Here is a 27,142-nt window from a genome sequence, read left to right on the forward strand (position 1 = left end):
CCAAGTGGAATATTACATAAATAAACTGTTCCACATAACTGCGGCGACAACACACTGCGCCGCGCGCCATCTATTACATTTCGCACAAACTACGATTGTGCAGCGTCATCCTAACTCGGCACCGTTGAACGTCTCGCACTAAGGGTTGTCTGCCACAGTGGCTCCGGTCTCTCTCCCTCTCTCTTACTCTCTCTGTCCCCCACTCTCTTTCTTGGTACGCAGTGGCCGGTAGGCAGCCACCGGCCTGAGAGGTATATTGCCTGTACCAACCCGCCTTGGTATGAGGAAGGTTTGTGACATGCGCAGAGGGCAAACACACTTCAGTGGCTGTCATGTGTCATTCCGGTCCAGCCATATCCACTGATTCTTCGTAACTCTAGTGTAGAGAGTGCCACGCGTTTGTCCCGCCTTTTGGCAAAATCTCAAGTAAAAATAAGAACGCTCATATGCGAAGTATAAGTGATGACCGCTATCAGCTTCCCTAGCCTCACGCAAAGTTAGTACCTATGTACTCTCTCTCTCTCTCTCTCTCTCTCTCTCTCTCTCTCTCTCTCTCTCTCTCTCTCTCTCTCTCTCTCTCACACACACACACAAAACGTCCTCCCCATCTTCACAAATAGGTAACCACGCCTAAATTAAAGGCACACTGACTTAATGGAAAGGGATTAATGTGGGGGCTGCAAACACTGAGACAAAGAACTCTTACGTTATAAGCGAAGGATAAAAAATACTAATGACTTTGTTCCTTAGCCGTGAGATTGACGTGAAACACTTCAGTGAGACTGTAGAGAACCCATCAACTAAAAGGCACGACCAGAAAGTAAAAAAGAAAAAAAAAATTCTCACGCGTGAATAAGAAGGGAAGTTACGTGTAAAACTCCTCAACATTCACAAACAAGTAACCATCAAAAAACATCATTACATGTCACCGAACACGTTACCATCACCCTAGTATAGATTGCGGTGTGTACAAGAACCTTGGTTTAATGTCTCACTATTTCCCAACCCCACCAAAGATTCCTGATGTCAGAGTTGACAACTAACACACCACCAAATGTTCGTGCTTATTTTTTTTTTTTTATATTTTCCGTCAATTAAACACATGGAATCCTAACTCCAAAAACCTATGAACATCAATAATGACCTGTTTTTTATCTGCATCGTTTCCCATCGCTACACACACACACACACACTATCAGTTGTATATCGAACTGTCTTATCAAATGACCAGGTACATTCTAGGCGATATGTGTTCAGTTAGGTTTCATCCCAGATATAATGTCCTTAGTAACAGATGAAAAAAAAAAAAACGAGAGGATGACTTGTCACAAACACGCGAGACAAGATAAATAAGAGGCATCACTGTGGTAGTCTCCTATGTGATCCTGCACAGAACACGCACCACATTGAGCTGTTGTAATGAGGGAGCACACAATCTTCCATGACCAGAATTTTCACACATCTAACTACGTGGTCAGTCTGCCACCATTCTTACTTAAGACCACACATCCTCTGCAAAGGCTGGTTGTCGGATGCATACGAAAAGTGACCAACGAAGTACTACTGCCCTAACCGGGGAGTTTAGTCGTGACGAGAACCACACCTCATTTCATACACCTTCCCTGCTAGGAATTCTGGTCTTCTTTTCTGCGCAGTATCAGTGAAAACAAAATGCTACCAAGCTATTCAGGTCATCACTTCCCTTCGTGCAACTTAACTAATCTCTCTCTCTCTCTCTCTCTCTCTCTCTCTCTCTCTCTCTCTCTCTCTCTCTCTCTCTCTCTCTCTCTCTCTCTCTCTCCAAAAAGCAGATTTATAACCTACTTAAAAACTCTTACAATTGCTGTTATTCTTTCCCTTTTCTCTCAAAGTCTTACTTATGAGTGGGGATTAAAAAAAAATATTTAAGCTTTTGTAGTTTGTAATATGTGTCTTGTCTGTACACGTATATGAGTTCTGGATCAAAACTATTCCATCATTACTTCAGACTCAAGAGGCCTGGTGCAACAGAAAGTGGAAACACTGTTTACACTTTATGGGAGCAAGCATGTGGCTTCTAGTCTCCCTCATTTTCTCCTTCTTCTGAATCCCAAATAATTGGGAAGCATCACTAGCTCAGAGTATGTAGGTTCAAGCATAAGTCTCAGTCCAGTCCAGTTGTTACCCCTTCCCATTGGGGTTGGCCAATAAATAGGTTCCGGATATACGATGGAGAAGGTAAATTGTGCACTCTCGAGACTAAAGCATAACGATGCGAATCTTCCCTGCTTCTTCTAACATCATTCAATTTCTTTATATCCTCGTTCTCCTTCTCCTCCCCTTTCATCACATGAGAAAATGCCTCTATTTTTGGTAAGATGCAGGTCCTTCTGATACACAGCACCTCATTTCTCTTTTCTTCTCTTCACATCCCTCATCTTTCATCCCTATTATCAGACTCAAACACCACAGACCAGAGGGAACACTTGCATTTATCGGTACAGTTGCAGGCTTTTTCAAACAGGTTCAAAACTGTGGAACTTACTTTAGTCAGTAAGGTTCCTCGTCCGTATCACCCTATCCACCACTAATTGGTGGCAATGCAAACATAGGTTTATGGTACCTCCCACTAACAAGACAAACCAACCCCTTGGGCCAAATGTTTAGATTAGACATGTAGGCTTGGAGTCACTTTGGACTCTGGACTCTCCTGTGGATGATGGCGAAAATATTTGAGATACGCATGTCAACACCATCATGAAAGCCTATAATTACTTCTCCCCAGGAAGATCTGTATGATTATACCCAGCTGACAAGCCTTGGATGAACCCCACTCTGACAGGCTAATACAGCAACAAGACCAGGACTTCATCACACCCCACACTGAGAGGATAATGCAGCAACAAGATGAGGACTTCTATCACAACAATATCAACTTCTAACAGTAACAAATGTGAAGAAACTGCCACCCTTACCAAGCTATGTCACAGTCCAACATTAGCTGGTGGGATGAGAAATAAAAAAAAAATTGAGTGGTCTGCACAAGAAGATTCCATCCTCTCCCTAAATCAACTACCTTTCCAGCAAAAAAAACAGCTCAACAATTACTTCATCTTAATCTGCAACAGAATCCTTAACCTTGACACTACATGCCTCCCACTCTATCTTCAAGCCCCATCATCCTAAGTCAGTCCATACATTTGCAGTCATGAGAAAGCTATACACTCAAGGTAAGAAATCCACCACATCCATCGACCTACTCCAAAATAATTCTACAAGGAATTCTCTCACAAACTCGTCAGAGCAACCCATGCTGTCATCAGCACTTTTCTCCAGTAGTCAAAGTATCTTTCTGATTGTAAGATTTCATGTTTCCCAAACATGAAATCACACACATTCTCTCAGTGAGTAATAACCCGTTGGTATCATCCTAATCCCCAGTTTATTTTATGAATGTTTTGTATTTCATTTGGTTTACATAAATATGACAAACTGGTATAATCAAGACTACTACTTCCTGGACGCCATCTACAGTACTGTAACCTAAACTGAGGCTATCACCTTAAAGGACTTAACCAAAGCTTTCAAATATGTCAACCATCATCATCAACAAAGCCATGGTGAAGCCTTATTCCATGGTTTGTGGACTTCCTCAGTGAGTGCTTTCACGTTATATGCTTCTAAGGGGCTATCACCACCTACCAGTCCCTCGCCTATGGCATCTTAGAGGAAACACAGATGGGTCTTTTGTGTTTCCTCATCCTCATTGCTCTGATGGATGCACTTGCTGAATGGAAGTATAATGACAACTCTACCAACTGTATAGGGATTGACAACAGCTCTTCCTGCAATACAATCCTTCAGAAAATTCTTAACAGCATCAAGAACTAGATCAGTGCAATCCATGACATTGCCAACCAAACCAAGATTAAGAACATGCATGTCTGCCTTACTTCTAACGGTGTCCTTTTCCCTACTAACTAGGCCCTAGCACCCTTCAGACTGTTCATTCTAACAATTTTCAGTCACTTTTGACAGTAAACTAAACTGAACTGAACACTTGGGTACCATCAGCAATTCTTCTAGCTATCATCTTTAACACTCCTCTCAGCTCAAGCCACTTGGTCTTCCTGCACCTAAATTCAAGAACATCTAAACTACTTTTATTTTCCCTAAAACATCGATGTCTTCAAGCCTGGTTTACCTACCACACATGAGATACTAGATGTGGTGTAGAAAAGTGCATGCATGGTCATCCTTCATCACTTTTACACCACTTATTAAGAGATGTCCAAGATAGAGTCCTCCAGACAATCCCTCATATTATCCATCACCTGGACCTCTGTTAACAGTCTGGCAAGAAGCTACAGAACCAGCCTTTGCCACTGTCGCCTCCCAACACCTGAAATCCCTCATCCTGAAGATGCACTTAACAAAGGCTGAGACCAGAGCACCAACTATCTTAACCACTGTTACTGTAAAAAGACTTCCACTTCAGTGTTTATGTTAAGATTGTCTCTCTAACTCCTCTAATCTGCATTCAATGGTCCCACTGTTTATGCTGTGTGTGAGTTCTCTGTATAATTTTGGCCTTTAGCTGCAATTAATCAAATAATGCAGTTCTTATCATTATTATTATTATTATCACTCATGGTGATAAAATTTACTTTTACTTTCGTACTATTCGCCATTTCCCACATCAGCGAGGTAGCGTTAAGAACAGAGGAATGGGCCTTTGAGGGAACATCCTCACCTGGCCCCCTTCTCTGTTCCTTCTTTTGGAAAATTGAAAAAAACGAGAGGGGAGGATTTCCAGCCACCCGCTCCCTCCCCTTTTAGTCGCCTTCTACGACACGCAGGGAATACTTGGGAAGTATTCTTTCTCCCCTATAATAATTACTGTTATCAGTACTGAACGGGGTGAAGGCAGGTTTTATCTACTAGGGAAATAGGCACTCATGAAGTGACGATGAGCAATCTAGATTGGTGAGGCACATCAGTGATTCAATATGCTTCAATGAGCTGAATCATGCCATATGAAGTGGTCAAGGTTAACACTGGAGCGGTATGTGGGATATGTCTGTGGATGGTAGGCTCAATAAATATCATACATGAAAGCTACGGACTAAGTGTGTGCAAATAAGGACATTGTTCTTTGTTCCTAATGCTATATTTACCAAGGAGGGACAAGTAATTAGGTACAAGAAAGTGAACAAAACAAAGCACTCTAAACAACCACCACCTGCTTAACAACAAAAACATTTAACAACTGCAAAATGAAGCAAAGATACTTCCAATACAATATCACATCACTCTGAATGGCACTCACTATTTAACATCAGCACAAGACCCTCCCACCCAAACCACTCCATAACCAACTGTTAAACCTCAAGCAGAAATATGTAAAAAGACCATCTTCTATACATTAAATGATAAATATTTCATTGTTCCTCAGGTACTAAAGGGGAAAGTGTGGAGCCTCATTCCTCAAGTACTGGTGGGGAAAACGAGAAGACTTTTTCCTCTAAAATTAATGGAGGAGGCTAAGAGCCCTGTTCCTCATATACCATTGAGGGAGGCGAGGAGCCTTGTTCCTCAGATACTGGTGGGGGTAGCAAAGAGCCTTGTTCCTAAGATATGGGCAGGTGTTCTGCACTTCAGCAGTTGCTCATTACTATGCTGAAAAACATAAACAGAAGACGAGTTAAGTGTTGAGCTACTAAAATGATTCCCAGGCTGAGAAACAAATCTTACCAGAGCACATTCTACAACTTAAATCTATAAAGCTTATGAAAGAGAAGGCTAAAAGATGATCTAGGACAAGTAATAAAAATGATCGAAGACTTTATATCTTAAGTTGTCAGGTTATTTAGGACTTCATTTGTCTGATTTCACTTGCAGTAATGGATACAAAATTGTGGGCAAACATTTTATGTTGGATGAGGCATACAATTTTTCTTCAAAAGAAATTGTTAACACTTGGAATGATTTGTCAATTATGGTGGCTGAAAGCAGAACTACAGATACATTTAAGAATAGACTGGATAAGTATTTCACTTCAAGTCTAAGACTAACATTATTGTGCCTTCTTACCCACACTGACAATTTGCAGGTTATTTTTTTTTTTTTTTTTTTTTTTTTTAATACTTTGTCGCTGTCTCCCGTGTTTGCAAGGTAGCGCAAGGAAACAGACGAAAGAAATGGCCCAACCCCCCCCCCCCATACACATGTATATACATACGTCCACACACGCAAATATACATACCTACACAGCTTTCCATGGTTTACCCCAGACGCTTCACATGCCTTGATTCAATCCACTGACAGCACGTCAACCCCGGTATACCACATCGCTCCAATTCACTCTATTCCTTGCCCTCCTTTCACCCTCCTGCATGTTCAGGCCCCGATCACACAAAATCTTTTTCACTCCATCTTTCCACCTCCAATTTGGTCTCCCTCTTCTCCTTGCTCCCTCCACCTCCGACACATATACCCTCTTGGTCAATCTTTCCTCACTCATCCTCTCCATGTGCCCAAACCACTTCAAAACACCCTCTTCTGCTCTCTCAACCACGCTCTTTTTATTTCCACACATCTCTCTTACCCTTACGTTACTCACTCGATCAAACCACCTCACACCACACATTGTCCTCAAACATCTCATTTCCAGCACATCCATCCTCCTGCGCACAACTCTATCCATAGCCCACGCCTCGCAACCATACAACATTGTTGGAACCACTATTCCTTCAAACATACCCATTTTTGCTTTCCGAGATAATGTTCTCGACTTCCACACATTCTTCAAGGCCCCCAGAATTTTCGCCCCCTCCCAAAGGTTATTACCTTTGAATTATATGTATACCTTCTAACTTTCACCACACTAGTCTGTGAGTTTCTGGAATCCACAATCACAAACAGCCTTGAAAGGACCCAGTGGTCTGTTGGTGTCTGAATTCCTTTGTGTTCTTTGTGAATACAAGGGGTAGGAGAGGGTTCCAGCTCCCTTCTCACCTCATTTAGTCACCTTCAATGACATGCAAGGAATACGAAGGTAGAATTCTTTCTACTCAACCCTAGGGACATATGTGTTTATATATTTTGTACACATTCCACCATTAGCAAGGTAGTCCCAGGAACAAACAGAGGAATGACCTCCTTTGCTCACATCCACTCTCCAGCTACCATGCATAATGCACCAAAACTAGACTCATGACTGCAATGAATATGTTGCTTCTATTTTACTCACCCCCCTGAGAACGGAAGTCCATCGTGCAGGAATATTTCATCTCAGCAGGATCAAGAGCTGTAGCCCCTTCCATGGAGGGTATACTAGGAGGAGGTGGGTAGTGACTTCCATAACCCCCTAAAGTCCCGACACTGCTGCCACTGCCGCCCCCTAAGCTTCCTGTTGTTCCACCTTAAGAAAAAAACAAGAACCAAAGGCTTAGTCTCAAAACACATGTAAATTATTTCTCTACGCAGAGCCCTTTGAGCATCAAAGGGAGCACTTAACCATGATTGGGTTCAAATAACATTATGCCCCCACAAAGAATGCATCCTTTTGGATTTCACCTCTTTGGTACCAGATATGCATGAGGCCCTTCATGGAGCCTTAGTAATCATAAAGCAAACCATAAACTTATGGACATGGATAGTCAGGTGGCATCACCAGGCAATCAACCTATATCTTTCACTGTTCTATAGAGTCTCTGCCTCTTGTCTGTTACTGTGAGGGCTCCACAAATAGTTTTTAAGAATTACTTCTCATCACAAAAGGGATTGTGAAAAGAATTGGATTCTCAAAGGGCTCAGTCTACATTTCTAACATCCACCATGAACTATAAGAGCATCAAAGATCATACCCACATGAACGAGTCTCTTACAAAATACCTTGCCCTCAGCAAAAATTGACCTTTGATCTGAGTCATTCCCCTCCTTACAGTACCACATCCAGAGCAAATCTGAGCAAAGGTATATATTATAGGTAATGTATGAACTGTATGTTGAATTCTACAAAACTCTTTTTCTACTCTCAACTAATTATAGATTACTTAAAAAAAGACATGGAAAAAGACAATTTCCTTACACCATGAGGTTTAGCAGTCAGCCCTGGTTGTGAAAGGATTGCCACATTGACACAAAAATGTTCCCTGCAGACAGTGGCTTAAAAGGGCCTGGAGGGACAAACTTTCTATTATTCAATCTCTCATACGAGTATTGTATTGACTTTTTCAGGATCTGGATTGGACACTAATGATGATGAACTAAAGAAGTGTGCCAGGACTGTATGAAAGTCACCTTATACCAATGTTTAACCATCTGTTTTAGAAAGAAACTTTATGTTTGAATTATTCTACCAATAAAAGCTATCCTAAAATTATGAGAGATTCCTGTGAATTAGGCTAACTTTCTTCCTGTAAAACCAAGATCAAAAGCCATCAAAAGCTCCCATCTTTGCTGAAATAAAGGTAAAAAGGATCTCAACAAACTACTCTAAACTGGAATGGAAATAATATGAAATCCCACAGCCAAAAGTTTTGAAATGCATTCTTGTTTGTTATTACAGAGCTACCAGTAATTGTTCTTGCAATGAAAAAAGCTACAAAAACTTTTGAATATCTCAATTCAGTTACAAATGATTCTTCCAATTCTCTCAGAAAACTCAAAAAGATACCTATACAAATAGGAAATACATCTATGCAGAATGGAAAACAATGTGTATCAGAGCATACATTCAGCTATCTCTATATTTTCTTTTACATACATGCTTGAGAAAATGAACATAAAATTCTGAAGATAGAAATCCTTTGGATGTTGGTCACTTTGTGAGAAATTACATCAACTCTTGCAGGCAAAATGATATATCTCCATTACAGTACTCTCTCTCTCTCTCTCTCTCTCTCTCTCTCTCTCTCTCTCTCTCTCTCTCTCTCTCTCTCTCTCTCTCTCTCTCACTAGGGACATTTTTTGCCTACTTTCATGCTACAGATTTAGGAACTAAAATCTTGAAGCCAGTAAGTTTAACACTGACTTCCATGACCTTTACAAAAAGAACAGAATTTTTGTGCCCAGACATTCTGGTCTATGGTCATGACACTAATCTCCACCATCTCTGAGGTGAAAATTGGACAAACAACCTGTATGTAGCAAGAGAGAGTACTTAGTTTCATGGCAGAGATCCAACCCCTTTTACAAGGTTTCTGCTTATATGTATTCTTTCATATATGATCACTATTTTCTTACAGTAAGCAAGGAGGGGTCAGTAACAGATGACTAAACCTTAGAAGAAAACACTTCATTTGGCTTTTCTCTCTGTCCCTTCTGTGGAAAATACCAGTTTGGGAGGATTTCCAGCACTTCCCTTTCCCACCCCTTATAGTCACCTTGTACATGATAGTCACCTTGTACATGTACCTGATACGTGCGTAGTATTTTTCCTCCCCTATCCACCAGTGTGTGTGTGTGTGTGTGTGTGTGTGTGTGTGTGTGTGTGTGTGTGTGTGTGTGTATATCCTCACTGGGGATGGGGGAGAAAGAATACTTCCCACGTATTCCCTGCATGTCTTAGAAGGTGACTAAAAGGGGAGGGAGCGGGGGGCTGGAAATTTCAAAATATACATATATATACATACACAGACATATACATATATGCACATGTACATAATTCATACTTGCTGCCTTTATTCATTCCCATCACCATTCCGCCACAGATGAAATGACACCCCCCCTCTCCCCACACGTGTGCGAGGTAGCACTAGGAAAAGACAACAAAATCCACATTCGTTAACACACACTCTCTAGCCGTTATGTATAATGCACCGAAACCACAGCTCCCTTTCCAAATCCACAGCCATATTCATATATAAACACGTATCTATTCATACTCGCTTGCCTTCATCCATTCCTGGCACCATCCTGCCCCACAGGAGACAGCATCGCCACTCCGTGTCAGTGAGGTAGTGCCATGAAAAAAGACAAAAAAGGCCACATTCATTCACACTCAGTCTCTAGCTGTCATGTGTAATGTACTGAGACCAGAACTCCCTATCCACAGCCAGGCCCCAAAGACCTTTCCATGGTTTATCCCGGATGCTTCACATGCTCTGGTTCAGTCCATTGACAGAATGTCGACCCTGGTATACTACATCATTCTAATTCACTTTATTCCTTGCACGCCCCTCACCCTCCTGCATGTTCTGGCCGGAAGCACTCAAAATATCTTTTTCACTTCATCCTTCCATCTCCAATCTGGTCTCCCCTTTCTCCTTGTCCCCTCCACTTCTGACATATATCTTCTTTGCCAACCTCTCCACACTCACTCTCTCTATATGTTTAAATGATTTCAGCACACCCTCTTCAGCCCTCTCAATCCCACTCTTCTTCTTATCATATCTTCTCTTACTCCTTTTACTATTTCATCAAACCATCTCACATGACATATTGTCCTCAAACATTTCATTTCCAACCCATCTACCCTTCACTCATTCTCACTTACAGCCCAAGCTTCACATCAATACAACATTGTTGGGACAACAATACTTTCAAACATACCCATTTTTGCCTTACCAGATTATGACCTCTATTACCACACATTCCTCAATGCCCCCTCAGCCTTCACCCACCCTGCTATGTCCACACGCAGGTATCTAAAACACCTGACTTCTTCCAAATTTCTTCCACTCATGGTCAGAATCCCAACAAGCCTGTCCCTTTGCACTGCTACACCTAATACCCTTGCTTTTGTTCACAATTTTTTCTTAATTTCACTGTTTCACACAGTCTTCCAAACTCATACACTCAGAAAGCTGGCCATATGTACTGGCTGGGACCACAGGTCATAAAGTGTTGTGATGTTGTCTGTGTCTATGTGCACTCCTATCCTTTCATTTCTTACTTGAACCCTCATGACATCACTTGTTTTCCTAAAACATTTCCTTTCTATCACATTCTCCTTCTTCCATGCATTCTCATCTATACCCTATGCCTTGCATCCATAGAACACCATGAAGGATACTATGCTTTCAATTGTACCCTTATTAGCCCTCTCAGATAGTGATTTCTTTTACCACACTTTCCTCAATGCTCCCGGGACCTTTGCCCTATCACCCAACTTATGACTCACCCTAGATTTCATAGTTCCATTTATTGCCAAGACCATTGCCAGATATCTGAATCACTTCACTTCCACAAAGTTTTCTTCCTTCAAATTCACATCCTAACAAACCTGAGTTTGGTAGAGAATTTGATTTAAGATTTAAAATAAAAGAATAGTTATCAAGTTCAATTATGGGGAGAGACATGTTGGTTGGAAAGTGATACTGAATGGATGGAATCTGTAGGAAGCAGGAAGTTTTAGACACTTGGGAGTGTAAGTGAAAGTGTACAGAATCATGGAAGTAGAAGTCATAAGGTGGACGAGGGGACTAAGGTCTTGGACATACTGAGGAGTGTGTGGATGGTAAAGTCGTCTATCAGAGTTTTATGGATGAAAAGATATATAAAAGATATATAAATGTGGAGAAGAGAGTGGATGTGTTAGAAATGAAATGTTTGAGGGCAATATGTAGTGTAAGGAGGGTTGACTGAATAAGAAATAATATGGTAACACAGAGGTGTGACAGAAAGAGGAGGATTTATTAGAAAGCTGAAGAGGGTGAGCTGAAATGGTATGGACAAATGGGGAGGATAAATGAGAATGGCTCAGAGGATATACATGTTGGAAGTGGAGGGAACAAGAAAAAGGGAGAATATTAAAAGGAGGTGGAAGAACCAAGTGAAATATGCTCTGAGTGTCTGAGGTTTAAACATCCAGGAGGGTGCAGGTGTGTGAAGGACAGTGAATTAGAATGACAAGGTATATAGGGGAAAACATGCTATTTAGTGGGCTGAATCAGGGTGTGTAAGGAGGTTTGGGTAAACCATGTAAAGGTCTGTGGGACCCACATATGGATAGAGGTTGCAGTTTCAGTGCATGACATGACAGCTAGGTGTAGATGTGAGCAAATGAGGCCATTTCTTTGTCTGATCCTGGTGCTGCCTTACTAACATGAGGAAAAAAAAAGATATTCATATCATTATTTCAATCCCAATTCACTGTTGGGATCAGGTACACACAGCCTCTACAAGGTCACTCATCACTCTTTTTATGTTATCAGTCTATGTCTGGCTTGTAAACATAAAACATTTACTTTATCTTTCTTAGACATCAGTATAGAAAACCAGCAATATCTTTAGGATAATTGTCCTATAAATTGTCAAGACCATCTCTCTTACCTCTGCCAAACATATGTTGTTTCTTTAATGGTAGAGGAGGCATCCGGTGAGGGTCTTCAGGGCCATATCGGTAACTTCCTGCATTATAATCCCCACTTTGGTTTCGACTGCTACTATCTGTGATCCATAATAATGCCCATATGATACAATCCATAAAAAACAAAAACTAACAATCAGTCTACTCATAAAATTACTAATACATTCTATCACATTGCATTTCTGAATAGGCATCTGGGTTTCAGGTACTAAGATTAGAACACATGATTACATGCAGTATTTCCCAGAGCTATATAAACCAACACAACTTGAGTGATAAAACTGGTAAAAAGGTTAAGTTAACAAAGAAAGGTACTTTAAGCAGACAAGAATAAGTCAAGGAAAGAGATTATAAGTGAAATCCTTATCTAAGCCAACTTGCATGACATGTTTAGTCTTTTTATAGCATGTTCACCTGAAATCCTTAATCATGTTTATACCCTTGAACCAACTGAAAAAGATTCTTCTTAATTAACTTCCTCAATTTTCTGAGTACAGCACAGTAAAAAAAATCACATAATAACTCTTAAATACAGCTTTTTACAACACTGCAAAATGTTAATTTGTAAATTCTTTTGTGATATTAAAATGCCATGTGAGCATCTGTGCACGTGTAGGTGTACCTGAGGATTGTGTAGTGTGGTCGACTGTGCCCCACGGTTCATCAGGACTAAGGGAGGACACTGCAGAGTCACTGGAGACGTCCACACCTTCCTCACCACCAAGCTGAGGTAGCGCGCACCCAGCTGCACCCGGCAATAATACACTATCACTTTAGTCATCACAACCCCTACATACTATAAGACAGTGATACAGGAAACTCCATTCAAGGAAGATATTAAGAGTCTTTGTTCCACTAACACTGTACGTTCTAATGATATCCTACTAAAGTAAGATCATTTGCAACTTGTATGACATTTTACATTCTGAAGAAACTATGAGACTTCACCAACAACAGAAGTAAATTGTAATACATTAAAGGTTTCAGTCTACTTACTGCCAATAAGCAATTAAAATGGCAGTGATAAAATGAACCTTTCTTTAATGAGACTAAACTGAAAGGATTTTTCACGGGAAAATGCTTGATACTAATTAAAGGTACAAGTCATATGTAAAATTATGAACGAAAGAAAAACCAAAAATGGTTTGGTCTTAAAATACTCCAGTCAAAAAGGAGAATGGGTATATATGTACAATTTGGGAATTTTAACATGAATCTCACTATATAAGAAACTTCATATTGAGCATAGCAATTGCAAAGCAGTTCCAGTTTTGCTAATACTTTCACATATTATTACTACACTACAATCTGAAAAAATCTGCACTTAGCTCTTAAAAACGTCTGTATATATTTATCTGTCTGCACCAAAATTCTGAATTACAACAACATTTCTAAAGCAGGTCATTGTCCATGATCTGTCAGTATATCTTTCATGCTAGCTCTTTTGGTATCACTTCCTATACCTCGACATGCTCTCTTTGCACTTCACATATATCATAACTTAGCACATAAGTCAAAATTGATGAAAAATTACATTATCAACATCAAACACTAAAATATGTGAAATGGGGAGTCTTTTTGTAGGTTTCTAAAAAATGTCTACACTCTTGCAAGACCAACTAAATCAAACATTCTGACTAATATTACAAACTATATCAAAAGAGGATGAACTGATACTTTATCTAATCTCTTTGCAATGCTGTCTGGCAGAGTTATGTGCAAAGCAAACAGAGCCACTTCATAATGAATTGTCCCAAACTCCTGTATTACTTGTATTAAAATCAGTAACAATAATACTGTTTCTGCCATATTCATGATAATTAATATTATATCCTTTTTACTATTACTGACACTGCTGTGTTTTCCAAAGGAAGACTTGATCCACCCTTACCATTAGCAATGGTTTAGAATTACTAGCAAACCACAACATGAAAGTCCTCTTATATGCAGAGGCCATCACCATCACACAACATCCTGACATCATAGTAACAACAACATACATGGAGGGGTTTCCAGGATAAAATGGAAATGTTTATGATCAAAATGTTTGTTATTAATGGGTTGAACTGCATTGTTTTGAGACTGAACAGAAAGAGATGAGTGACCCTGAGAAAGAGATCCAAGGAGAAACTGCATTTTAGCACTATGTGATTCAACTAGATTACTGCTCCATTCAAAGATACTGCACAGATACAAACCGAGAGAGGATATATGTTCAGTATGAGAAAGAGAATGAACATCAGAAAAAGAAAGAAGGGGGAGGGGAGTGAGCTGAAATGTGTAGAGTGGAATCATCAGCATACAGCCAATAGGGTTGGTACCAGTAGTTGAGGCGAGATAGTCTATGAAGAGGGGAAAGAATGCTAGCAATAGAAGAGAACCTGCGGGTCATCATTGTTGACAGGATAAGTGAAGAAGTTGTCCCATCGACAACTATTGTAATGGAATGGCTCATGAGGAAGCCATGCATTAAGGAACAAAGAGAAGCAGAAAAACCAAAAGCAGGAAGCTTTGAAAGTGTCAAAAGCCAACAACAGTTTCACGAAAATTCTGAAGGTAAAAGAACCAGAGGGAAAGTCACATAGGAAAGATCATCAGTAGACAGTGCACTGCAAAATCAATATTGGTGGTTAGAAAGAGAAGAGTGGAATTCTAAGAGTTTGACAAAATTTGTGAGTTAGGGAGAGTTTCAAAGATTGTAGAGACAATAGAAACAAGACCCTTTGTTTATTCATCAATGACAAAACAACTTTTCCATCCTTCCGTACATACTTTCCAATTCAACAATTATTTCACCTCCATTACATACAAAGCTCTCACATCATACAGTTGTAACTTACCTTATGATACTTATAGAAAAATTCTTGTCTTTTTAATTTGTTCTTATCCTTAAAATACAGGTAGTAGATTTAGGTATGGATATCTTAATGATTACCTTCTCACACTCAATCTTCAAGAAAATGACCAAAAATAAAATAAAATTGCTGTTTTACTGTCATCATATTACAACCAGTCTTTAAGTTTATGATTTACTGTCAAAGAACTATTACTTCTCTGCACTCTGTGACAATCTATCTTCACATAACATGCATTAAACATGCAAGGAAGTACTGTTATGGTACTATTCTGAATCTAAGAGTACACGATGTTTCAAGGATATTATTAATTTAATCTCAGTCACAAATCTGATGAAACATTAGTCAACAAAAAATGCAAACATAATCATGCAAGTTGGCAAAATAAAATAAACACAACAGTGGCTAAAAACAAACACTGGCTAAAAACAAACACAAAAGAAAAGGTTGATTTTTCAGGAAAAGGTAATTCAAAGGTCAAAACAAATTCAAAGACTACAACATATAGCAAAATCATAAGGAAAATTATCTATTAGTGAAATTAGGAAAAATGCCTATGATTATCTATGCTGCCAGTATACTATTCTTGGCTGAATCTTATTTACCAAGAAAACCACTCACAGTTTTTACCACAAAATGGTTGGCTATTTTTCTTCATTCCCTTCTCAAATCACATATAATAACTGATCTTTAACTTTCATTCATATTCTCTTCCCTATTTGATATCAAATATTGTTTCATTAACTTGGATTATCATTAGAGATCTTGCTCTATGTCCAAAAGCAATAATCCATAACAACCACTCCATTTAAACCTCTTCTTGAATCTCTTTATTACTTACCACTAATGAATCTCTCATTCAGTCATATACTAGCTACTTGATACTTCTTAAGATGTGTCTTCACCTTTTTTCTCTTTGTATTTCACATTTTTCTTGGTATGTAACAAAAGTACAACATTTGCAATTATCTCCCGATCTAGAAAACACAATGAAATAGTTTAACACTAATTCACTTGACTATTTCAGCCTCTTTTCTTTATGCCATTTTTCCTGTGAACTATTAATAAAAAACTTAATTCTACCCATTTTTAGAGTCAGTCTACAAACACCTGAGGATCCTTGATTAATTTCCTCATTCTTTTTCTCTTTTTTTTATTTTCACCAATGATGTCCATGATTAGGGTATCTAAGCCCATGCCTCCTTGGTCACTATATAAAAAATCTTAAACACAGATATTCTTGATTGTTACTCCTACCACTTCTCAATTTCTTTGTACATAATGAGATGGCATTATTCCCTTTGCATGGCAAGTATCTTTCACAGCACATAAATCTCATCTAATCAAAGACTTTTGTTCTACAGCATTTCATTTCTAATCCATATAATTTTGTTGAAGAATTGAAATAACCCCTCCTAGGACCCAAAATGAGGCGAACCTCATTTTTAGTGATCAACTTAGGCAAAACATATCCCAATCAAGGAAATCCCAAGGTAACCTAAGAAAAAGAGTAAGACAAAAAGACGATAGGAATTAATCAGGGATCTGCAGCTGTTTACAAGTCTGACTCTTATAGGAAAGGGAAAGATCAGAGAAGGAAGAGAATTCCACAGCTTAGCTCTTCGAGAAAAGGAGTAATTACAAAGGTGGCAGGGACATGTGCTAACAGCCCAAAAGAATGGAAACCACATCAATGCCTGCAGAACAGAGAGAAGATAGCAACACTGTAGTGTACAGAAAGGGATAGGCAGAGAGAGGTAATGCCTGAAGAATTAATGTGACACAAGGCTTATGATCACACTCTCATCAACAGAGAAGTGGATGAAAGACTACACTAAATATCTAGGCAGTACTAACTGTTAAGGCGAATCAAACCCCCTACTGATATGAAATAGCAGTTAACAAGAAAAAGACTGAAGTACTTAACATCCCAGCTTTTGGGGTGCAGATTTGTGAAGCTGATTATATGGGGTTTCCTGTATAGAGTGCAGGATATATTTATGCCCAATATGTCTGTTATCCTAGGCTGAAATGTGGTGTTTTGAAATTGAAAAACTGGGTTTAATATCAATGTCAGCATGAGATCACACTAATAAATACATTGGTGAAGGTGTAGTTCATCTAAGTATTCTGCATGTTTGAGGTTCCATTCATGGACTTATAGTCTACATCAAGGTCAGGTCTTAACTGAAATATGAAGAGAGTTAATGAAAGGAAAAAAAAAAGAAAAAGAAAAATATTTAAAGAGTTTTGCAGAACATGAAAAAGGGCCAGGTCAGAGATGTTAGGAAAAATATGAGGAGTTGAGAATTTCATGACTTCACGGTGAAGTGAAAGAAACATATATCAAAGCAAAATGATCCACCTTTGAGTTACTAATGGCTACACAATAATTATGTGAAAAAGTACCTTCTCCAATATTATGTGGCATAGCTAATGATGGGGGCACACAGTCAATCAGCTCTTGGGTGCAAAAACAAAAGTGAAACAATAGTTTGGCATGAGGCAAGTGGGTCAAGTTGCAAGGTTAGTCTCAGGGTTGATACACTGGACTGCTTTAGACTTAACTCTGTAATGAGTAAGCAGATATAGAACCACCCTGACGTGTGTGCAGAACTCAAAGCAAGGATGGATCAGTCTTTTGTGCAAATGGATCAACTGCTCAAATGAAAAGAATTTACAACATTTAAACAGGATTCTCAATTTCCTTGTGGCAGGCTTAACTATTTGTGTAATGTAAGGTTCCGACAAAAGTTATATGTTTTGGTGATATCAAGTACGTTCACTGTGACAAAAGATGGAATTACAGATCCATCAAAAGCAAGTTGTGAAGGAGACATAATAAAATTTGATTTTGGAGGCATTAAACTTAAAAAGGTTCCATCTATCCCAGTGAGATACCCTGTTAAGTTTGATTTTTCTAAGAAAGTTGTGCCCAGATATACCCATATTCAACAAGAGAGTTTGAAGCAGATTTGATTAAGTGAAATAAATGCCAGTTGAATCATCAGCATATACGTGCATTTGGTTATATGCTGAAGGAAGAAATCCTTGATAAAAAGAGGGAAAGTTGAGACTTGAGAGATAAGTTAGTTCATCAACAAAAGAGAAAGATTAGCCAGAGAGGAAGCTAGATAAGAGGGAGCTAAGTGAGAGACAGAAGCCAAAAGACTGGAGCTTGAAGATAACACCCTGATGCCAAATCCTATCTAAAGCTTTTGATAAGTGCTATTATTGTGCACATGATTATCAAATAAAATCTTTCAGAGATGATGACCAGATATTGGTAAGATAGGAAAAGATATCACCAGCAGCTGCTGCCTTACAGAAGCCATATTGATGATCAGAGAGAAGGCTGTGAGATTGAGAATGTTCAAGGATATAGGAAATGACAAGGGATTTAAAGAATCTGGAAACACATCAGTCACAGCAACAGGATAATAGCTGAAGAGGTTAGAACTTACCCTACTTGGGGATGGGATGTACCAAATGATGTTTCCATGAAGATTGAAAAGATCTGGCTTCTAAACAAAAACAGAACAGATGAGCAAGTGCTGGAATAAGTTCAAAAGCACACTCTCAGTATACTAGGATGGATGGCATTTGGTCCATGAGCTTTACTTGTGTTGAGAGAAAATATATTTTTGGACAGTATGAAAAAAGATAACAGGGAAGGGCAGAGGATTAATGAGAAAAGAACAAAGGGGGATTATCAGAGTCATTCAAGGTATAGCTCAGGGAAAAAAGTGAACTAAAGACAGCTTCTTTGTCAATGGAAGAGACAATTACAGTGTTGTTAGAACAAAAAGGTGAAGGAAACAGTGCAAGAGAAGTTATTAGAGATGCCGTTAGACAAAGACCAGAAAGTCCTATCAACCTATCTGTGGAAGAAGAGCATAAGAGGTTGCACTTCCTCTCAAGAAAGAACTGCTTGACCTTGTGAACAACATACCTGCAGTGGCTATGAGCAGAAATAAGTTATAAATGGGAGTCACAAGAAGAAGAGTTTTTCAAGTCCTGTATTCTGGATGGCCTACAAAGAGGAATGAATCAACCACAGACTGAAAGAAGAGGTACTATTTGAGGAAAAGGAAATGTATGTTTTTATTCCCACACCAATAACCTATGCTATATATCTAACAGGGATAGAAACATCACCAGACATGAGCCAGTAATCTACCGGAAAAAATTCAAAAAGGAATTGCAGTTTCTTCTTTTCAGTATTCTTAAGGTTCCTATATTCATGTCTAAAAGGGACTGCTGGAGGAGGAGGAGGTGTAATTAATAAAGATACTTTTACAAGAGCATCATCAAACGAACTGGTACAAATTTAAAAATGTTCAAGTTAAAGATAACCAGACAGACTGTCCCTAATGATGACAACCATGGGGGAAAGGGACTGTCCTTTCTTTCACAAACTTTTCTTATCTTTAGCACCATTCATAATAGATTCTCTTTTGTGTTCTGCCACACACTACTTGCAAAGCATTCCTTATATATTGTTATTGTCATTTTCCAATGTACAATACAAATTGCACAAAATTCTGGGTGAGAAGTAGAACAACCTAGTGCCCTTCCCTCCTTGTCACTTGGTTAATGTAAAACACTAGTGACCCACTCTCATCCTCATTCCATCTTAAACCACTCCATCACAGTATATGGCCCTGTTGCTGACTGAGTCATGTGCTGGCAAACCCTGGTTTGAATCCTGGGCATGACAGTCAATCCACAGCCAACCTAGCTCTTCGTCCTTCTGGTCGATAAATGGGTACCTGGCTTAGACTGTGGGAAATGGTGAATGTTTATGAAAAAAAAGAAAAAATACATATGAGATAGCCATTACTAATGCAATCAGTTGCCCTTATTGTCACATATACCATAATAAATTTTCTGAGTAGTTCTGGTGGTTTAATGCAGTTTACTGAGCACTGTTTTCAACTTTCAGTCCTTAACCCCATCATCTCAATGAAACTCATGATATGCAATAATGTAATGTGCTGTAACACAAAGTTTTCAGTCTTTTACTCCTGATATAAACTGACCTTAGTGTATGTTTTCATGGGAATAATAATAAGAAAAATAATAAAGAACATGCAAACTTTAGGTGCTATTTCTAATTTGTTGACATGTTTCTATTCACTTTAAGATAGAAAAAGAACAAGGTAAAAAACCTTTGAATGCTTAAAACATAAAATGTTTAATGTGTAACTGTACTGTATTAACAATTACTGTGAGTGGCTGGTCATAAACATATGTAGATCCTTCACAACATAAAATCAGACCACTAAACAAACATCAGCCAAAACAAATGATGATACTTACAGTCGTTCATGGCCATCTCCATTAACCCTAAGGCTTCATCATTGAGGATAGATGACAAGAGACCATCTGTTGTCTGGTTCATTTCTGTACTTGTGTTCTGAAATAAAATTGTGACTTTTATTATTGGAGGAATTTGAGCACATCATACTTTCATAGCTGTTTACTGAATCGTCTTAATCTAAATAATTACTCCTCATCAGTTAAAAGCCAGTGAATACTAATTCATCCATCACTGAAAAATACCTCTAACAAACAATGCCATTAGCTTATTGTGTAAAATACTGAATACCTGAGTACTGAGGCATTCACTGGGTGATTTATCATATTCTATTGTCTATATAAACCTGGTCTTTGTTATTAAGCAACCTACTATTCAGTGATCTGCTTATCCAACATCCATAAAAAATAAATCAAACAATGCAGACATGGAAAAATTGAAAAAATCTAAATGCATGCATTGCAATATTGCAAGATCACTTCGGTGATAGCCAGCAAGTGCTGGCAACCCCCTGAGGAATATACAGTGTACAGATCTGCTGTTTTCAGTTAAAGATGAATATGATCTCTTTTACAAAAGGTACACAATGAATGATGCCGTTTCTTCATCAGCTACCTAATAACATGGGAAATGGCAGGGGAGGGAGCAAACTATATCTCAATGGTAAGGGTGATAGGGAAATTTAGGATGAGGTGGCTGGGAGACAGGTAACAAGGGAGTACCTGTACCACTGGACCATTCCTCCCTCTAATGATGGCAATACAAATTGAATTCTCATGTAAAATTGTTTATGTTTATGAATCATACAAATCAATATATTCTTTCAATACAAATACATTTGGAGAGGAAAAATGTATTCAAATTTTTTTCTGGAAACATCTCTTTTGCATTATGAAGAAATGTTTGTGACATCTTTTCCCAATTATGTGGACACCATTGCATTCATAATAAATGAACGTGGTAATTAATGAATACTGTAATCTATCTTGAAAATATAAAGAGTCTATTCCATGTGAAAGAGGTTTAAAGGGAAACTTTAGGTGGTGGTGGAGGGGTGGCAGGCATTTGGGAGGCAGGCGAGGGAGTAAATAGCAACAACACTTGCCTCTTCTGGCTTCTTTGATCAATCAAAATTGTGTAAGTTTCTTCCCTTTTTTACTTTTACATTTAGTATAACTACAATACATGCTATACTATTAATGTTTACCAAAAACATGAGAGAATGAATACTAGTAATGATGTAAGTAATGATGGAGTTACCACCACCATCTAATGCACTCACTTGTTCCACCAATAAGGGCTCACAAAGCTGGATTTCTTTGATTGGTTGTTAATGTATGAATCTCTTCACTTCTTTGATTTTGTGATCTATATTTGTACATTACATCCTATATCATTATCATTCATAATAAATGTGAATGCACAGATATCAATAATCACAGTGATATCTAACACTTCAATCAACACATCTTTTCCCAGCAACTATTGCAATTTTACATACATGATTATATAATATACTTAACAATGACATCTCAAACCTCTCTTTAACTGAAGAGCTTCATCATTATACTGCCTCTAGACCTAAATCTCTTCTTTAACTGAAAAGCATCATTATACTGCTTCTAACCCTAAGGATATCTTTCATTAATCATGTACTCCTTTAACATTTCTCACAAGTTCTAATTTCTGGAAATTATTCCTTCACTTTTTAGCAGCTTTCTAATATCATGCACTGCATTATAAGAAAATCTACCAGAAATACTGTAACATAAGTACACAAGCAAGTGAGCAGAGCTTATAGCAAAAGTAGTCAAAAGGTATGATATCATGTGACAGTCAAATTGTATCAGTTTGAAAGTCATTTAATTCACAGTACCTGATAATACATCATCTCTGAAGGCAATGTAGTATTTGTTTCCATCTTGTACTGACTGTGGTCACTGCCTGCTAGGTCTGAACTGTTAGTGAGGTTCATGCTGGAGGTCACCAGGTGGCTGGAAGCTCCTGCATAAAGATAAAAATATATCAATAAGATGTTAAGCAACCAATACACATTTATCAATTTTCTATTAAATTCATAAACTTTACTAGGGGTTTCAACATCTTCTAAAGTCCAAAGCCCCCTAAAGTATGCTTTAACTTTTAACATAGTTTTTGTGAATATGCCATGTCATCAATACAACCATTTATCTTTTGGCTATATAATGTTGCAATCATAACATAAAGAACAAATGAAGAGACAGCAAAATTTGCCTTCATACACTTTCCACATCAGGAACATTAGGCATGGTCAAATGTGGCTTGATTACCTTGATAATATCACATAACCGTTATGTCTTTGTTACCTCTATGTTTCAACCCCATGTCCACAATCTCCAAGACTCCATTGCTGTATTTTCGAATTCCCATGTCTTCATAATCTCCATACTTTCATTACTCCATTATATGATACATCTTTACATTACTCAGACTTCATTACCCAGATATTTTTAATGTCCCATGACTTCATACTTACCATGACATCACAACCCTATGACTTCTCTACACTTTACTCATATGTTTTGAATTCTAGAAATGACAACACCAAAGATTCATTTTCCTCATATCTTCTGTATGAATATGATCTAATTACCCTCGACAACTTCAAAACTGTATGTCTTTACTATATAATTGAGTACAGTCCTAAAGTGGCATCACTTTATCTGGACATCATCCTGCAAGTTCTTTGTTTCCCTTCAAGTTTCCTCATGCTTCTTTACTCCCCATTATTTGCCTTATCCCATGATTTTACATTCATCAGCTCTTCACTGCCCTCATGAATATAAGCTGCCATACCATCACTCTTCGTAAAAGCTTTAACACTGCTTACATCTTAAAGCCCATATCTATCTGACTGCTGATCATCACGGTTTTAGTACTACATAAATTTGCTGCTAACCTAACTTCACTAACTTTTTATCCTTTTTAATTCTAATGAGCTGAAAATAAAAACATGTTCACTATCATTATAATTTCACTGTTCCCCATGATTCCTGTATCTCATACCTTCCATAATCTTATTAATTTCCCTGCCCTGTTAGACTCACTTTTCCTGATGACTTCCCTGCTAAAGTTTAACTACATTTAGTCACCACTTTATGTTTGTGAAGTGTTAGTAGAAAACACAATTTAGTGGAATGACCAAATGGTGGAACCCAATGGCAATTATGTATTGGACTGATTGGTGTATGGAAAGATTATGTTCCTAGGGGAAAGTCCATGTCAATTCTTTTGACTTTCAGAAGAATAATCATGGTAAAAGGTAAACAGTAACAGGAAAATGCCACAAAATGCAAAGATATAGATCAGAGGAAAAACTATTCAAGAAGAAAAAAATAACCTAATAATATAATCCTCTTTTCACACAAAAATATGAACAAAATGCCAAGAAACATACACTACATTTCAGACACATCATTAATCTAATTGTGTAAAACAGCAATGATTTTACTGGAATTAGATATAATTTATGTGAAGTACAGGATGTTACAATGATTTTGATCTTCGAGTTCTCCATAACTTCACCTCTGGTATAAGTGACTCTCTTTGCTCCTAGAGGTGTCAAACTCATCATTCTCTACTTCTCTTATGACCTTGGCATCGTCTGTAAGCATGTTTAGCTATAAATCTAGTCCACCTAGCAAGTCATTTACAATGACAAAGAAGAACAGTGGTACTAAGATTGAGCTCTCTGACAGTCCACCTGTGACGTCCATGTACCTGTAATTACTTACAAATTGAAGGTCTAAGCTCATGGGACCCAACTCTTGAGCTTTTCCTACTATCTTACAATTCTCTTTATTTTTTTGTATAAAGCAAGTATGTATATAATCACTCAAATCATTCCATTCTTCTGACATCATACACATAACTCTTTAACTTATTTCTTACAAATTTTTGGTTTAGTTTCATTTCATAGCCTCTGGTTGCTCTGCCTTTGCATCTTACAAAGAATTATGCACTGTCAACATTCCAAAACTGGTTTTAAAGCTTGAAAGTTGTCAACAAGTCTCCCATTACTCTGGTATTTTCCAAGGAGGGCAAATTCATAGCACCTAACCTCTCCTTGTAATTCAGCTCTCTTATTTCAAGTACCATCTTTATTACTCTCCTCTAAACTTGGATGTCCAAGGATATATTTCAGAGAGCATATGTAAAAAAATTACAAATCTGGTGAGTCTTATTAGTACTGAGAAGCATATTCAATTAACACTATGTGCTAATTCCAATGCTTTCAAATGCAGAGGCGTGATGAATGAATAAAGAGGGAAAAATACACTATACTGACATATTTAGGGCCTTGTCTACTCACACCACACCATCACCATACCCTCCCACATTTGTTGCCACATCCCCCCACCCTACATCTTTCACATGTTTTCACAATCCCCAAAATTCGTTTATTTGCTCATTCATAATTTCTATAAGAGAGCTCTACCCAGGACTTGTCTAAGGCTCCTGTAGCCCATGGCGACACTACCTCCATTAGCTGGGAAATGTAGACTCCTTTGAGGTGATAAGCTCTTTTAAGAGATTTACTCCCAATGATACAGTCTCACCAAAGGGAACTTATCACATCCGATGTGACCCCTTGCAGGTAGAGCCCGGTAACACCAAAAAAGTTTTTTAATTCTTTTCTACACAAACATATTCAAGTATTAAATGTGTCTCTCCAGCAAATTCTGACCTTAATGTTAACAGATCCCATTAAACAACGGGCAGGTCATCATCCTCTTGCCCTGGATGTAAAGAGGTTCCTCTTGACAGTGGGAGGGTCATAATCCTCTTGACGTCAGTGCTAACTGGTTCCACTTGAAGGTGGGCAGGTCATCACCCTCCTGACCTAAGTGCTTAACAGGTCACACTTTTCAGAGGGAAGGTCATCATTCCCTTTACCATACTGTAAACTGGTTCCCCATCACAGCAGGTAGGTCATCACCTTCTAAAGCGTTAACAGGTCTCACCTGATAGCAGTAAAGCAGGTCATCAACCTCCTGACCCTAATCTCTGGGCAACCTATTAATGAACTAACCTTTCATCCCAAGAGGGTAATCTTATACAGCCTTATCATTTCCTTTGCTCTTGACCTTTCTAAAGCTAATTTCTTTTTTTTTTTCTTAATGAACATCTAATTAACATCAGTTCAAGATCTGACATGCTGCCAATTTTGATTCCTTCGCTACACCCACCCACAAGGGAACCTAATCCTGCTAAACGTTTTCATACAAGTCTATTAGCGCCAATAACTATCATACGGAGACCTGTACCATAGCACTGTGTTCCCCTTGTCCCACTAACTTTCCCTAGCCAGCCAGGGTCATATTGGTGACCTTGCCTTTTACCCCACCACATCACTGTGCCACTTGCACCAACCCTACCCTCCCCAGTCTGTCAGGGTAGGTCACACGAGATTGATGTATGTACACTTTTGTTACAGGAAGACAACCAATCAGTGAGGCAGGTGTGTTGTCTGGCCCACTCGTCATTTTACCAGCTTCTCTACTTAATGCCATAGCATATAACTCAGGTGATACCCAACACCTGCTACTATCTGACTACGGTTTTGACAATATATATATATATATATATATATATATATATATATATATATATATATATATATATATATATATATATATATATATGACCAAATATTCGAGCGCTTTCGTGATAATTCATATCTCCAGAGATCTGAACTACATATGACATGTAAGGCTCATGACCTCGTTAAGTGAAGGTCAGGCGGGAAGGTCAAGTGAGAAATGTGATCACCAGAGGCAGGGGGTTTGCTGATCCCAAAGGCAAGGGTCAAGTCATCAAAGGCAAGCGCCTGGTGACCAATGGCATGGGTCGAGTGATCACAGACAAGTTTCGTTCAAGTCATGGAGTGGATCATACACTGATACATGTTCATAACTCCTTTGATTATGTGAACGACCACAGTTTCATTCACCTGAAATCCTCCCACATGTGCAACCTAATTTAGTTGCACTTCACATTATCAATATAATCTTTCGTTTATTTTGATAAAGGAGAAATGGTCGAAGCGTGATCTAAGATTTCTGGCCAAATATTTTTTTTTCCCTTAAAAGGTTATGTAGTATCTCGCAAAGCGGTCGGCACTATTTTTCACGTCATTTATATTCCCCAGCGCCGTATCAAGGGTAAGTTGCGGCGGTAACGTTTAACGTTGATGTATGTTGAGGCAAGAGGGGTGGACTACCGTTAGGAAAGGTTTACTCGTTTGTCCATCGCGATACCTAATCTTCAAAATTGGCGATGAGTTGAGTGTGAGCTTTCCCGAGAGTCCAATAGCCACACTTAGCGGTTAAAAAGTGACCCTTACGCCCACCACAATTGATGGTTATACGGACTTCGCAATTTGCAAAACTGTTCATCTAATGGAAAAAAAAGACGTTAAATCTAGTTATTAGGAAGAAACTGTTCGCTAAAATAATATTACATCCACCGATGTATTACGGTATTACGCCCATCGGTTCTGACAAGTCGGCAACATAACCACTACATACGCATTAAGGGAAAATACAAATGACACGAGCGTTATTCAGCGTAATTCCTGCCTACCTTCATTCACAACTCAAGTGTTCACTGTAGAAAAATATACCAAATGTA

The 27,142-nt window shown here is 38.5% G+C and overlaps 1 protein-coding gene across 10 annotated transcripts in view; it reads right to left on the reverse strand.

The window, feature by feature from the left end:
* Nucleotides 1-27,142, reverse strand: part of cnc (NFE2 like bZIP transcription factor cap-n-collar) — a 721,520-nt gene that overhangs the window by 12,743 nt on the left and 681,635 nt on the right. For 9 of the 10 annotated variants that reach the window (XM_071674581.1, XM_071674582.1, XM_071674579.1 and 6 more), the window contains 5 exons: nt 22,347-22,474; nt 20,473-20,569; nt 12,918-13,040; nt 12,259-12,375; nt 7,232-7,402 (listed from right to left, as the gene is read on the reverse strand). In XM_071674581.1, the coding sequence (XP_071530682.1) occupies nt 7,232-7,402; nt 12,259-12,375; nt 12,918-13,040; nt 20,473-20,569; nt 22,347-22,474 (636 nt within the window). The remainder of the gene's footprint in view (nt 1-7,231; nt 7,403-12,258; nt 12,376-12,917; nt 13,041-20,472; nt 20,570-22,346; nt 22,475-27,142) is intronic. The other variant, XM_071674580.1, reaches the window with a different exon arrangement.

This window comes from Panulirus ornatus, chromosome 20, assembly GCF_036320965.1.
Source record: "Panulirus ornatus isolate Po-2019 chromosome 20, ASM3632096v1, whole genome shotgun sequence".
In the NCBI taxonomy this organism is placed as follows: Eukaryota; Metazoa; Arthropoda; class Malacostraca; order Decapoda; family Palinuridae; genus Panulirus; species Panulirus ornatus.